General features: G+C 41.6%; 1 protein-coding gene across 2 annotated transcripts in view; it reads left to right on the top strand.

The window, feature by feature from the left end:
- The window catches only part of LOC134397207 (ATP-dependent translocase ABCB1-like), a 50,889-nt gene that overhangs the window by 20,302 nt on the left and 14,713 nt on the right, over nt 1-15,874 (top strand). Inside the window, exons 12-20 of one of the 2 annotated variants that reach the window (XM_063123674.1) lie at nt 847-957; nt 2,576-2,701; nt 3,321-3,524; nt 5,679-5,860; nt 6,666-6,822; nt 8,881-9,138; nt 11,928-12,074; nt 13,438-13,542; nt 15,182-15,259. In XM_063123674.1, coding sequence (XP_062979744.1) covers nt 847-957; nt 2,576-2,701; nt 3,321-3,524; nt 5,679-5,860; nt 6,666-6,822; nt 8,881-9,138; nt 11,928-12,074; nt 13,438-13,542; nt 15,182-15,259 — 1,368 coding nt within the window. Of the gene's footprint in view, nt 1-846; nt 958-2,575; nt 2,702-3,320; nt 3,525-5,678; nt 5,861-6,660; nt 6,823-8,880; nt 9,139-11,927; nt 12,075-13,437; nt 13,543-15,181; nt 15,260-15,874 lie in introns of both variants that reach the window. The other variant, XM_063123665.1, reaches the window with a different exon arrangement.

Below are 15,874 nucleotides of genomic sequence, written 5' to 3'. Positions count from 1 at the left end.
AAATTATTTTTGGGCATTTGTTAATTTCAGTGTTTTTTAAATGTTAAAATCAGAGGACTTTTAAGACTTGCACTTCTCTGGAATTAACCCTTTGGGCTAGTATCCAATGCTGCCGCTCCACTTACACCATTGATATAGTGCTACCGCAATTGACCTCTAGCACAATAATAACAGCTTATGCTAGTTCACCAGTTTTTTTCCGGGGGAACCCATTGCATAAGCATATGTTATTGGCATTATGCTAGAGGTGGCTCATGCAAGCACCATGTCAATGTCTCAAGCAGAGCTGCAGCATTGGATACTTCCCTTCGTTTTTCAGTCAGCACTGAAATTCTGAATGCCTCTGAAAAGCTACTGTGTTGTGTGTCAGGGATTGGAATCAAAAGCAAAAAACCTCAGCTATTCCAGATTTAAAACTGGCAATGCTACTAATGTGTTCCAGCCAGTTAAGTTCCAAATGCTTTATGGGCAGCGGTGTCAGTTAGGGAGAGCAAGAAGGGAATTTGCCCCTCTTGTGTTTCAAACCACATTCCTCATGACCACTTACATCAATGATTTATAATGAGGTATATTAAGGTAACTTCAATAAATAACAAGTATACTGGACTTATTGCTAGTTATTTTGATATAGCCAAGCTGTGGCCTTTGAACCTTGTGGAGAATTATGGGTCATTTAAAATAGCAACTCTACTTATCAGAAATTCAGCCCTCGTAGAAGAGAAGAACATAATGTAGCATGTTACAGAGTGCAATTCTAAATGTATTTATCAGTAGAATGGGGGGAAAACATGCTTATGTTAAACTACAGGTATAGAAGTGTAACTTTGTTCCAAATTATCTTTCCAGCCCCGTCCCATAGATAGCAGTTCCAGTGATGGGTTCAAGCCAGACAAGCTCCAAGGAGAGATTGAATTCAAAAACATCCATTTCAGCTACCCCTCTAGACCTGATACACAAGTAAGGTGGCTCTTCTTCTTCTCCCCCACTGCCCCCCTTTTTTTTAGATATAACCATGTGTGTGAGGAAAATAGTTGTTGCTCTTTTCTGACTGTTCAAAGAAGATGTGCTTATAGGTTTTTTAAAAATAACTTATTTTTTTACAAATAAAAATATTGGGTTGGATCCAGATTTAGGCAGGTGCAGCTAGACTGTTGAACGCTGACTTCCCCACTCTCTTCTCTATGCAGCAACCTGTCCAGCCCTGTGAAAATGCTATATAGAGGGTCAGGGGACCGTGCTGAATAGAGACTGTTGTGGTGCTGGAGGGGAGAAGGGATCACTACAAATCAGGCAGAGACACCTTCTGTGAGAGAAGCCCTTCTGACAACAGTAGGCAGATCCTGGATCCATCCCATTATCAGCAATAAGAAACATTTGTATCTGGAATACAGAATGTCTTTGCCAGAGATATGTTAAATGAGTGTGTAATTTTTAGGATGTCATTCATTAACCAAATCATAGCACTGTGACCCTTTTCAGACGTCATGCTAAGCTATGGTTGCTAAGCATTTTGAGGTAAACATTTGCCAGATCTACATCAATCAGGATATGACACTTTGAAAACAGTTTAGATATAACCATTTGTGTGAGGGAAATGGTTATTGCTCTTTTCTGACTGATCAAAGAAGAAGTGCTAATAGGGTATTTAAAAATAACTTTTACTTATTTTACAAAATACAAATATTGGGATGGATCCAGATTTAGGTGTGTGCAATTGGGATGGTGGAAGCCAACTTTCCCCTCCCCATAAAAATAATCCATTTATATCCCACCTTATTTTCCCCAAGGAACCCAAGGCAGTGTACATAATCCTCCTCCTCTCCATTTTAGCCTCACAACAGCCCTGTGAGGTAGGTTGGGCTGAGAGTCTGTGACTGGTCCATGGCCGAATGAGAAATAGAACCTGGATCTCTCGACTCCCAGTCCAACACTTTAGCCACTACACCACACTGGCTCTCACTAAATGCTATTCAGAATGTTGGGGATCCTGCTGAATGGAGTGAGTTCTTTTGGAGAGGAGGGGCCTCCCCCAAAATCAGGCAGAGGCTGATTCAGATATCTTGGATCCATTCCATTATCAGCAATAAATAGAAGTGCTAGGATCAGGGAACTTGCCTGCTTCCGCAATCCTCCCCCAGCGTCTTGATGGCCGTGCGGCGTATGTTGCGGCTGACATTTTTTTCTTATAAGTGGAGCCACACCTGTGCACCCAAACCACCCCTGCCATCCCCGTGTGGCAGAATTGCTGTCCTTCCACCCCTAAAGGGCATGGAGACACCCCCCCCCCCGAACAGCTCTGTGCCCAGCCTGCTACTTGCGTGGAGGATGGGGGAAGCTGGGACAGGCACCCAAACCAGCCGTGGTCCTCGGAATGGTCCCACGACTGTGTCTGGTTTGGACGCCATTTGGACGCACAGGGATGACCCCAGGAAAAAAGTATAGTGTAGACATGCTCTAGGCCATCTTTCTGAAGAAGTATGCCTCTGTGATCTTTATTTTTCTATTCATTGTTGCAGTGATCCAGAGACAGCAAACGTGTGCATTTCAAAAAACTTTTTTTTTTTTATCATTCCAGATTCTGAAAGGTCTGAACTTAAAAATCCAGCCTGGGAAAACTATTGCTCTTGTGGGTTCCAGTGGCTGTGGGAAAAGCACGACAATTCAACTACTGCAGAGATTCTATGATCCAGCAGAAGGACAGGTATGTTTGGACTGAACCACGGCTGTGCAATTTACAGAGCAACTAGTTGCAATTTCCTGTATATAAAAAAAGCAGCTCACTGAACAGTTTGTTTGGCAATCAGTGTTGTATGACATTGACCTGAGCTCATGCCATGTTGTTGACTAACCCAATTTGAATACTTTCAGTAATTTTAAAAGCAATTCTAAAGGTTGGATCCAAATTAAGATAGTTGCAGTTAATTCCCATTGAAATAAATGAAAACCAATTATTTAAATGGAATTTAAGTACAACAAACTTAGCCTGGATCAAATGCATATCTTTTTATTTTGTAACATGTGTTTTCAAATAAAAATCAAAATGTGTCTCGATAATGCCATTATAGAAATTTATTTAAGAAAACGTCTTAAATAATGTCCAGATTCAATTATATTGCTCACTTTGTCTCTGAAGCATCTGTTGAGTAACTATCTGTTGATCTATCAACAAAGTTTTCTGAGGGTGCAATCCTATGCATGTTTAGACAGAAAATAGTCTACAACTCCCATGCATTGGATTGTGCCCTGAATCTAGCTCTTAATTACACCTGCTTAAAATCTACTTTTGTGGCTGTTGCAAACTCCAACACTCTTTCTCCCAGATTACCATAGATGGACATGATATCCGGACACTTAACATCAAGTGGATGAGAGAAAACATTGGCATCGTAAGCCAGGAACCGGTTTTGTTTGCAACCACAATAGCAGGCAACATTCGTTATGGCAGACAGGATATTACTGATGCTGAAATTGAACAGGCAGCTAAAGAAGCAAATGCTTATGACTTCATATCAAAACTTCCTGATGTGAGTATCTGAACTTTCAAGTTCTCTATTATGATCCTGGGAGCTCTGCTAAGGATGAGCAAGGATTTAAGTTTATCAGCCTACTACCCTTAATTAGATTTAGTAATTTCTTAAGGCAATTTTTCTGGTGGCATAAACATCAATGGACTCGCTGATTTGTATGAGTAGATTAACAGATATATATTTTTTCTCATGGTAGATGTTCACAGGTCCAGAGACTACTCTGGATTATGCCACACACTTTTCACTATCTAGATGACTGAAAGTACCCACAAGTAAACCTAGGTCAAATAGATGGTCTCTGTAGTGACCAATCCACCATTTCTTTACATTCTGGTAGCAGGCTTCCTGAGGATCCACAATGACTTGCTTTGTATGTAATGACAACCTACTGGTTCTGTTTTACAGTGCAACCCATGATGAGCTACTTCATAGGTTGTTATGCATGAGGTGCGAACCTAGACCATCAGGTTGTCTAGGAGCTTAACAATCAAGTGGTTAATCCATGGTTTTCAACTTGTTCATAAATGATCTGGAATTAGGAGTGAACAGTGAAGTGGCCAAGTTTGCCAATTACACCAAAATATTTAGGGTGGTTCAAACAAAAAGGGATTTTGAGGAGTTCTAAAATGTTCTCTCCAAACTGGGAGAATGGCAAATATGGTTCAATCTAAGCAAGTGTAGAGAGGTGCACATTGGAGCAAACCTCCCCCCCCCCCCAATTTCAAGTATAACCTGAGGTATTCTGAGCTAGCAGTGACAACCAAGAAAAAGATCTTGGGGTTGTGGTGGACAGTTCAATGAAAATGTCAGCCCAATGTGTAGCCCCTGTAAAGAAAGGTAAACTTCATGTTAGGCATAACTTGAAGGGGAATGGAGAATAAAACTGCCAATATTATACTGTCTTTATACAAATCTATAGTGTGGCCACATTTGAAATCCTGTGTACAGTTCTGGTCACCACACCTAAAAAAGAAGATATAAAGCTGGAAAAAGTGCAGAAAAGGGCAACTAAAATGATCAAGGTGTGGGGATCATCTCCTCTATGAGGGAAGGTTATAACAGCTGTTGTTTAGCTTGGGAAGAAGGAGGTTAAGGAGAGACATGGCAGAGGTGTTCAAAATTATGCATGGTATGGAGAATGTGGATAGGGAGACACTTTTCTCCGTAATACTAGAACCCAGGGGTCATCATCCCATGAAGCTGAAGAACTTCATTTTTAAACCAATGGGGTGTGGTTATGTGCAAACAGAGCCAATGTGAAGGAATCTAGTGAATGAATGAATTGTTTATTGTGAGCACAGACCAATACAGGTTTTTATACAATAATGAAGATACCACTGCCCAGGAGTAATTAGATTAAAACAATACATTGTAAAATGGGGCCAACATTGTTTTTTTTCCTGTAATGTGCATTGAAACTTGCAACCTTCTCTAACAATTCCATATTTTAGAGGATTACTTAGAGATAATGGGGGACAGGATTTATCAGTTGTGGCTCTCTGGACACCAGTCTACTAATTTCTGCATAACAGAGAGTTGTGTCTTCTTTAAGCCATACTTGCTGCAATCCTCAAGAGAAAAACCCAGCCTAAAAATCCTCTTCTCCATCTCCCTTGTCCACTGTGACTAACGAAGGAGTCAAAGAGCAGTAGGTAATTATAACTAGAAGGAGCTGATCTTTAGTGTTTTTTTTAAAAAAAGAGGCAGTCGCAACATCCCTCATTCTTCCTGGGATGTTGCGTGCATATCTGTCCAAAGGGGAGGATCTCATGATCATGAGATCTTCCCCTGGTCTAGACATGCCTCTAGACTTCATTCATACAGGTGAATGAATCTGGGATACTATGTACCTTTCTACCTTGGGAAAGTTTCCTGCTATTGTTGTCTCTGATGGATTCAGGGATAAACTATTATTGGCACCACCTGTGTGATTCCAGGTCGTGGGAATAACGTGTCCCTCTTATACTCTGTGAGAAATGGGATCCTGCAGATAGAAACAAAAGTTTCCTCTGCTTGCTCTGGAATTTTTGGTGTAGCTGTGGAATGTTTCTAATGCATTAACTTGAACACTGACCTCCTTTTCTTGTTAGTCAAACTAATAGTGAAACTTCAATGTGATTTTCTCTGAGTTCTATGTTCTGAATGTCCCAGAGATTTAACACCATGGTTGGGGAAAGAGGAGCCCAGCTGAGTGGAGGGCAGAAACAGCGCATTGCTATCGCTCGTGCCCTCGCCAGAAACCCCAAGATCTTGCTGCTGGATGAAGCCACCTCTGCTCTGGATACACAGAGTGAATCCATAGTGCAAGCAGCCCTTGATAAGGTAAGCCTGCTGCTCTGATTACATAATTTCCAAAGCTGAGTTTCAGCAAGGCATAAATGAACATAAAGGTTTGGAAACCAGTGTGTGAATTAATATAACACCTACATTCACATTTTTGAGCATAAAGGTGATCATCTTCCCATCAAAGATAAATTAGTATAGGCCTGGTCTCCAGAGTGCATAGGAAGACTGACAGTAAATCCCAGAAATGTGGAAGAGTGTCTAACATTGACAACATCATGACTGATCATGGGGCACTTCAGATAAGGCATCAGCTTTAACTTCCAATTTCCTGGCTTCGTGAAGTCTGGACCAAGGTGAGAAACCCTCATCTTCTGGTCTTTTAAACCGGCAGGTTGGGTTTTTTTTGAAGATTGAATCAATATATATTCATGCCTTTATTCCATGTCTGGCTTTAAAAACAAATCAGGCAGTCAGAATCATAAGGATCTTAAGCAAAGCAAGGTAACAAGAGGTAAAGGGCACCAAATCCTCCAGATTTTCAAAAAAGACAAGCATAGGCAAAATCTGTATTACTACACTGTACCAGGGACAAATAAATGATGTTTGGGACTTGACTCCTAGTAAATGTGTGCAGGATCCAGATGTTGGATCCTACAACAGTCAGCTGTTGTTTTTAAAATTAGACCATTTAACCAAAACATTTTAAATATACCTATCCACAAAGGTATCGTTTCGTTAATGGCCTTGCAGTCATTTCAGAAATATCTGACTCAAACCTGAATTAACAGTTGTTGTAGAGACGCTGCTGTTTGTATTTTGAAATGCTTGTCTGCTTTCCTCTTTGAAGGCCAGGTCCGGCCGTACCACCATTGTGATCGCTCACAGACTTTCCACCATCAGGACAGCTGATGTTATTGCTGGCTTTGAGAATGGCCTTCTTGTCGAACAGGGGACACACGACGAACTCATGGCACAGAGGGGAGTTTACTATGCCCTCGTAACGCAGCAGGTAATGAAACACCATGGTCACACCCCTCTCCTCTGGCACAGCCATGAGGAGATTGCAAGCTTCTGCTTCCCTTTTAAAGTAATCTCAGTGTAGCATCTAAGTCCAGATCTTGAACTGTGGTTAATTATAAATAGTGAAAAGAAGCCAGCTCCAGAATGAATGGATTTCAGTTGGCTGTTTCCCTTAAACACATTCTGTCACAGGTTCAGACCTCACAAATCAGTCTAAAATTGTTGCCAATGCTTGCAATGACACCTAGGCCTATATGACTTGGGAGAAGGATACCTGAAAGTACTCCCTACAAAGGCAGGCTAGGTTAGTCCCCTCTCAGTGGTCCTTCTGCTGGCAGGGAAACATGTCTTTTCAGAAACACTTTTAGCATATATGCTCCTATGTATGATGCCAAAGGTGGGTTAATTTGGTGGGTGCTTTTTATTTCTTTTATTGTTATGTTTTTATTTGTTTTCATGTTATGTTTTAATTTAAGAGTTTGTTTAAATCTGCCTTTTACAGTTTGCTGCCTTCAGCACCCTTTTTGGCGGAAAGGTGGAATATAAATTAAGTGTGGAGTCCTATAAGGATGGCTGTAAATCTCTGAACTTGGATGCTTATGGCCATCCAATGCAGAGTGGGAGGACTTGCAGAGCTGATTTTTGCCTCCTTGCTCCCACCAGCCTGCATTTTAGCTAGGCAGGCATTTTTACCCATCTAATTGAATGTTGGGGAGGGGGGAGGGATGGAGGCCAGGGAGGCCTCTGGATATGGCGTAAGTTGACCTCCCTAGCCATTTTTCTCCCTCTCCCATAATACTAGAACCCAGGGGCATCCCATGAAACTCATTGGTGGGAGATTCAGGACAGATAAAAGGAAGTACTTCTTCACACAGCACATAGTTAAACTATGGAATTCGCTACCACAAGATGTAGTGATGGCCACCAATTTGGATGGCTTTAAAAGGGGGGTGATAAATTTCTGGAAGAGAAGGCTATCAATGGCTACTAGTCCTGATGGCTATGTGCTACCTCCGGTATCAGAGGAAGTAAGCCGGTATCAGAGGAAGTAACACCAGTTGCTGGGAAACATGGGTGGGAGAGTGCTGTTGCACCATGTCCTGCTTGTGGGTTCTTAGTGGAGAGCTGGTTGGCCATTGTGTGAACAGAGTGCTCTACTATATTTCACACTTATCGTTTTTCTATATGAGGCTTTTAATCCACCACTTTATTGAGTCTTCCAGATTATTTGTGAGATTAAGATCGGCTCCTTTATATGTGATTCCCCCTTTCTCTGTGTTCCTTTACACATTCATTAGGTGGCCCTATGGTATAGTGGAATTGCATGAATGCAGCAGGGTTTCATGCTACATTCACAAAAAAATAACAGACTTTCCTTGTTGGGGGGAAAAAACACTATAATGGTTGCAAAGCATGGGAGATGCTCCAGACATTACGTAAAGCACCTGCAAACTACCACGAGTGAGGAATCATGAATGCACAACATAAACACTTCTTAGACTGCACTGCTGCACAATGAAGCTCCACAGCTGCAGCCACCATCTTCATTTCCCAAAGCGGCTGGGTCCCAGAGGCACTCTGGGATTAGGAAATGAAGATGGTGGGCATGGGTGCTTGGAGAAAGAGAGAGAGAAAAAACATTACCAGTGTCATTTGGAAGCACACTGGGTTGTGGCGGCCCCAGACCTGATCCTGGAGGTCTGGCCTTGGTGGTGCCACTGGGTACAAGTTGCCTAGGCTTCAAAGCATAGGGGCAGGAATCTCCATATTGAATTTTCTCCTGCCAGAAACTGACAGCATACCCACAAAAAAGAATATCAGGGACTATGCTATGCTAGAACCCCTTTCCTGGACATCTGTGGGCATTAGGATATTGGCATGGAATCCAAATATGATTTCCCCTGCAACGAGTAGCAAGTCATAATGGAACCGTACCACTTCAGAATGCACCATGTATGTATGTAGTTATCATCCATGGTAATTAAAGCCATGGAGCCCGTTGGTAATGTATTTTCTTCCAAACAAATTCTTCTGTATTTATCATTAGGGTTATGGTAGAAATGATCAAGAGGATGAAACAGAAGAAGAAGAGACAGATTTTGAGACTGATGATGATGACGTTAACTTTGAGAAACATGACCTGGAGGCAAATGACGTAGAAAATCCTATTGCTGGCACTGAAATGGTTAATTGGAGAAGCTTTCGAAGAATGTCCAACAAACGCAACATCAATAGGGCTTCTACTAAAAGATGCTCTGAGAAGAATAAGAGAAAGAAAAGGAAGAAGGCAAAAAAGGATAAAGTGGTTGGTTCTAATACTGATTTTATAAAGTCTACTTGGAATAAGTCTTTTTTTTAAAAAAAAAACCCAACAACAATTGCTAGCTAGCTACATTTTTTTTACTGTAAATCTTGTTACATCTGATCATTGCTCAGCTCCAGCTTTGATGAATGCCCAAGTTAATATATTGTTTGATGGTGGATTTATTTTTTGGCTGTTGCTGAAATGCAAAGTCTCTTAAGCCCAGAATAGTGGTTCCCATTATTTCATTGTGGGGAGTCTACACCAGCCCTTTTTTGCAGGATTGTATCACAGTTGTCACTAACGGGGCACATGACGTTCACCTTCTCCCGGGGTGATCTCAGCTCACCTCTCAGTTTTCCTGGAATACCCCTTGCTGCTTTTGTCATGGGTTTTCCAGCTCTCTCGTGTCCATTCTGAAGAATGTTTGCAGTGTGCCCACCTCCTTTGCGAGGTCATTGCTGTTCGCCATGAGTTCCGGGCTCAGCGAACACTCAATCAGTTGTGAGAGTCGTGTGCATGGGTATCGGAGGTGTGCGGGAGTGAACCTGTCTGCCAGTTCTGCCACATGTTTTGGATGGGTATCGGTGTGTTTTATTGCCGATTGTGTGTTTTTTTTAAAAAAAATACAAACGTATCTCTGCGCAACAGCGCATATTCAACGGAGTTCCTACTCCCCCATGTGTTGCTGCACATCTGCGCTTGTGTGCATCCCTCACGAGTCATTAAAAACAACAACTTTGCCCCATAGCCATCTGCCTAGCCTTGCCCACTTGTACCAGTACACATGCAGAAGGGCTGTAACGGGGCACACGTGTTCCCAGAACGGCACTCCTGTAATTGCGGAGGAAGACCAGTCGCATGTGTCCCGAGAGTGGTGATCGCAGAAGCGGGGAACAATCGGAAGCATCCCTTTTCCATAGCGAAAGGGCTGCAGGTGTATATTAGCCCATTATGCTTCAATACTGTTTGTAGTAAGATACTGCAAGGAAAGAACAAGACTTGATAAAGGAAAAATACAAAAAACAAACAAAACAAATATTAACGTTTCTCCAAATTTTCAAGACTGTTTTGTTCAGAGCTCAGTCCTGGAGAGGAAATATGAAATTCGATTGTCCGTAGTGAAGATACCTCTAAGTTGTCCTGGAAGTGCCTTTGTTGCATTGAATCCAAGAGAACCTTTCCTCTCTGATCAAGCTTTGAACAAACCAGGTTTGCAAGCTTGAAGCTAAAGCCAGCTGGCTTCCCACAAGGCTACCAAGAATTCCTGTACCCAATTACTAGAGGACCTCTGTGCTAACGAAAAAGAAAAAAAAAACTTTAAAAATTAAGATTGCAATGAATGACTAGGTAAATGCATGAATGTTGATGCAGAACATAAAACAAAGGCAGACAGCTCATCTGAAGCACAAGAGATGGACAAGGCAGATGGCGGAAGCCAGTGTTTGATTTGCTGGTGTGCTGATTTGTTGTTTCAGTAGTGAAATTGGGCTTGTCTATCAGCTGGAAGGCATATTGGGTTATATCCAACTTTACAATAGCGGAACAATAGCAAGCGTTGCTATTGTTCCACTAGTGGTTGCACAACCACCAACAGGACAAGTAGCACCACTAACACAAGCAACACATAGTCCTGTGAAGTTATAATGAGTTGTGCAAAGCCTTGTGCAATACCTTGCAGAACAGCTTACATAAGCATAATTGAAGTATTAGATTTGACATTTGCTCAAGGGTGAATAAACGGCTTTTGCAAGAGGTAGTAGCTTTGTGCTTGCGAAGACACCATCGGGGACAACTCATTACGATCCCCTTCTCTCTCTCTCTCTCTCTCTCTCTCTCTCTCTCTCTCTCTCTCTCCCTTTTGCCTATTTGCACATGTCTTTACCCACAAAAAAATAGCATAGACTTTAAAAACAGAACCAGGTGTAGCATTTCTTGCAATATTGCTTTTGAAAAGCTGAGAACTTCATATTCCAGTTGGTTCTAGAAAGGCAAAACAAATTTTAAAAATACAATTTTGTTGAAATATGCCCATGTTTCTATCAGCATTTACAAACACAGCAAAATAAAAAGGCCTGTAGACTTTTTTCTCATAATTTAATCTAATATTTTATAATATGATCAATTTCACCTTCACATAACCTCACAATGAGTGATGATAAACACATCTTTTGTAAACGATATAACTGTTAAAATGCAGTTTAATCCACTTCGCTGTATAATCTAGCAAACCAAAACAAAGCAACAAGTAGAAGCACTTTTTAGAACCAACTTTTGGGTTGGTTTTGATAAGCATGCATAATCTATAGTTTGGAAAAGTTCTGATATTCTAGTGATATTTTTGCCTACCCACAAACTTCAGAAATTGCTTTGTTAGACTTCTGGGTTTAATAATACCCCATTTTTTAAAGACTTTAATCCAGAACACTTTTCGTTACAACATTAAAGTGACACAAAATAAATTAAGATGAAGAATGTAAACAATGCAACTTTTAGTTCAACGGAATGGTTTGTGCATTCATGCTTTTCATGATGGCTGATCCAATCTGTCTTTTCAATGCCTTTTGCAGAGAGATTTTGGCATAAGGGCCTTTAGTTCTTTCTTGTTCTTTTTTGACCAAGCAGTTAAAGGTTTGAGGTCATGGAAACCAGTGGAAGCATGTAGCTCAGTAATTTTCCTTATTTAGCACATTTTGAGTTCATGTGAATTACTTTGCGCATTTCCCAACAATTACATCACCTCTTGCAGTGTTCTCACCCACTGGTGACAACTGGAATTTTGTCTCCTACAGGAAGAAAAGCTCCCGGACGTGCCATATTCCAGAATTCTGGCTCTGAACAAGCCTGAATTCTGCTATATTGTGGTTGGAGTCATTACTGCTGCCATTAGAGGTGGTGTTAGTCCTGCATTTGCAGTTCTGTTTGGTAAAATCATTGGGGTAAGTTTAAGCTTCTTCAGCAGCCCATGCAAAAATCTTCCACTACCCAACCAAGCCCTTTCTCTCTCCTTCTTAGTAGTTAATTGTGCCCTCATTTTATGAAGAGTGAGATATTCTTTACAGTGGTTTGTTCTTTATTTTGACAAATAGCCCAAGTACTTTCAATTTTGTCAGGAATGCTAGGAGTTGTAGTCCAATACATCTGGAGGACACCAGTGTGTGGAACCATTGATGGAGTCTTGCCAACTTGACCACACTTGGCCAAATGTAAAAGATCTGCCCTAGCTTCAAGTTTGATTCCAGGAAAAAAAAATCCAAGTGCTAACATTAACCTTTGAAGCCCTAAGTGGCTTGGGACTGGAATATTCTTCCTATATGAATCCTCCCAGTCTTGAAGATCTGCAGATCTTACTTTCTCTGGGTGCCCCAGTCTTCAGGAGTGAGGTGGCTGGTGACTAGGGAGAGGATCTTCTCAGTGGTGGTACCTTGATTGCGGAATCATTGTGAACAAGAGAGGGAGGTGAATACATAGCATTGTTTAGGCACCCAAACCATTTTATTCACCAGGATGTTTTAATATTTTATTTATGTTTGTTTTATTTATTCACTTTTGTTATTAATTTCAAATTTTAGCTGTTTTTATTTTATTTGGTTGGATATGGCTTTTCTGTGTTTGATTATTTTTGATTGTTTTAATAGTGTTGGGGTTATTTTGGTATGTGTTTGTTTTACACATTTTATAGATGTGAGCCTCTCTAGGGAACTGTTAAGTCAAAATGTGCCATAAAAATATTGCCATGTAGGTTTCCTCCAAACTTACTGGCATAGTTCCCCCCTACCCCAATTCTTAGTTGGCAGGCACTCAACTAAAGTCTTGGAAAGTCAAAATATGGCACATACATGAATTGACTTCCAAACAGCGTTCTTCCAGATTTTCACTTTTCCATGCTCTTCGTCATGTCCCTGCAATCCGTTGCACCTTTGCATCCCAAAATTTTGCACAAGGTCGCCACCACGAGTGGTTGTGTCTTGACCTTGACTTTCTAGGAAGCTACACAAATGAGTTCTGTTCTGAAGCATATGGGATTTGTGCAGATAATCTCACATAGTTTTCTGTGTGGTGCTGGGGATGGCTGGTAGGAACGTGCAGTGTCAAAGCATGGAAGACACTGAAGAATGTGTTGAGGGGACCATTGCTCTCAGTGTGATGGGGAAATGTCTGGAGAATCAGCTAACTCTTAAAAGGGCAGGGGAAGAAGAATGCAGTGGTTGGTTGGAGTATGAGGCATCGGTTGCACTAAATAGATTGACTGCAAGTCAATATTTCCAGTACTGGTGATTAACATTGTGTTTTGCAACCCAGGCCTTTGGAGAACAAGATACAGTAAAAAGAAGCCAAAATACAATGATGTATTCTCTATTGTTTCTTCTGCTGGGAGTGATCAGCTTAATAACATATATAATTGAGGTAAGCATTAGCATAAGGCCTACTCTCCAGATATGTGGGAATATAACTCTCATCCTCCCCAGTCAGCATGGCCAGTGGCTATTGATAATGTAGATATCTGTGAACATGTTTTATCTTTACTTACATTAAAAAAACAAACTTAAAAATTTCCTCTCTATGTCCTCCCCTACTTGGATTTTTGATAAATGGGAAAAATGAGTCAGTGTCTATCAAGGGAAAAATTGTCCTACTTTTTTAAAAAAGATCACCCTACAGAAAAGTATATACAGATTAGTAGTTTTAGTTAATATAATACAATCAATACACATGATGCTTCCTCCTCTTCCTTCTGACCAAGATGTTCCAGGCCCTGTCCTCAGCTTTACAATCTAAAAGACACAATAAACCAAGGATACAATATGGGGAGGAAGTCTAGGGTGTTGAACCTGTATCAGCCCACGGCCCAAGCTCAATTGTTGTAGATCACAAGCTGAATATGAGCCAACAGTGCGATATGGCTGCAAGAAAGGCAAATGCTATTTTGGGCTGCATTAATAGAAGTATAGCTTCCAAATCACGTGAGGTACTGGTTCCTCTCTATTCGGCCCTGGTTAGGCCTCATCTAGAGTATTGTGTCCAGTTCTGGGCTCCACAATTCAAGAAGGATGCAGACAAGCTGGAGCGTGTTCAGAAGAGAGCAACCAGGATGATCAGAGGTCTAGAAACAAAGCACTATGAAGAGAGACTGAAAGAACTGGGCATGTTTAGCCTGGAGAAGAGAAGATTGAGGGGAGACATGATAGCACTCTTCAAATACTTAAAAGGTTGTCACACAGAGGAGGGCCAGGATCTCTTCTCGATCCTCCCAGAGTGCAGGACACAGAATAACGGGCTCAAGTTAAAGGAAGCCAGATTCCGGCTGGACATCAGGAAAAACTTCCTGACTGTTAGAGCAGTGTGACGGTGGAATCAGCTACCTAGGGAGGTTGTGGGCTCTCCCACACTAGAGGCATTCAAGAGGCAGCTGGACAAGCATCTGTCGGGGATGCTTTAGGGTGGATTCCTGTATTGAGCAGGGGGTTGGACTCGATGGCCTTGTAGGCCCCTTCCAACTCTGCTATTCTATGATTCTATGATTCTATGAATTTCAGAGTTGCTCTTGGGGATGCATTCCCATGGTGGGTGGGCCTGAAGGGAGGAAGGGTGGGGCCAAAGTATCCAAAATACTAGTAAATTTACAGGTGACGCTCTTACTCCCAATTAATTAAGCCTTAGGAGAGGCATTCCAACTTTTTCACGTGGGGAAAACCTGCCCCAATGCTGGGAAACTGCCAAACAAACTGTTGCCCAGAGGGAAAGGGGTGGATCCATGGGAAGGGTGTGTGGCCACCTTAGGAGCCCAGAAGGGCTAGATTTGGCCCATGGGGCTGAGGTTCCCCATTCTTAGTGTATGTTATAATTATGTCTGTGCTGTGCTAGTGTCACTAACAGACACTATCTTTCTTCAGTTTACCATCACATAGGAAATTGTACCAGGATTTATACTGTACCTTGCTTTAATAAATGCCTTTAACTACCAATCACTATCTACAGGATATTCATTTTAAAATGCTATAATCTAGACTATACAATTAATATATTTGTCTTTATACTTTTTCAGGGATTCATGTTTGCGAAGTCCGGGGAAGCTCTGACCATGCGGTTGCGATCTCTTTCATTCAAAGCTTTGCTTCAACAGGTAGCAATGAAATGCAGCTGCCTTGAGGGCCATTAGTTGGTGGGAAAGCATGGTGTAAATCGAATAAGTAAAAGGGGGAACAAAAGTAGACTTTTAGGCAAGCTCAGGCCTTTGGTCCATTGGCTTCAGCGTTAGTCCCAAAAGATAGTATATCAAACGAGAGGAATTTATGCAAGAGCTAATAACATAGGGATAATTGCGAGTTTTCTCACTTCCACAATCATCGCTCACAGGGCACACACAAGGGAAGTTTCCTGGGAGTAAAGGAGAGCTGTTACAAGAGGACGTGCGCCCCATGATGGAGCTTCCGAAAGTGTTTTGGGAGAAGTGGGTGGGACTGGAAAGATGGGTACAGGTTTATTATTTTTTAATAACACTTCCGAGGTGCACACCAGCATAAATACACAGAACAGAGGGAAGGGATAGGTACTGTGTCGGAGATGTGCCCCTGTGCATTGATATGTTTGTGTTATAAAAAATTACACATGGTTGGTGCCAAAACACACCACAAGCCAATCAAAAACTGCTGAAAATGGTGGCCGCCCACTCCCGCACAAATCCGAAACTGCTAGACACGCCCCTGACAGCGGGCTGGGTGTTCGTTGAGCCGGGAGC

Source organism: Elgaria multicarinata, chromosome 1 (genome assembly GCF_023053635.1).
Source record: "Elgaria multicarinata webbii isolate HBS135686 ecotype San Diego chromosome 1, rElgMul1.1.pri, whole genome shotgun sequence".
Taxonomy (NCBI): Eukaryota; Metazoa; Chordata; class Lepidosauria; order Squamata; family Anguidae; genus Elgaria; species Elgaria multicarinata.
This window is presented reverse-complemented; position numbering and strand designations above follow the sequence as displayed.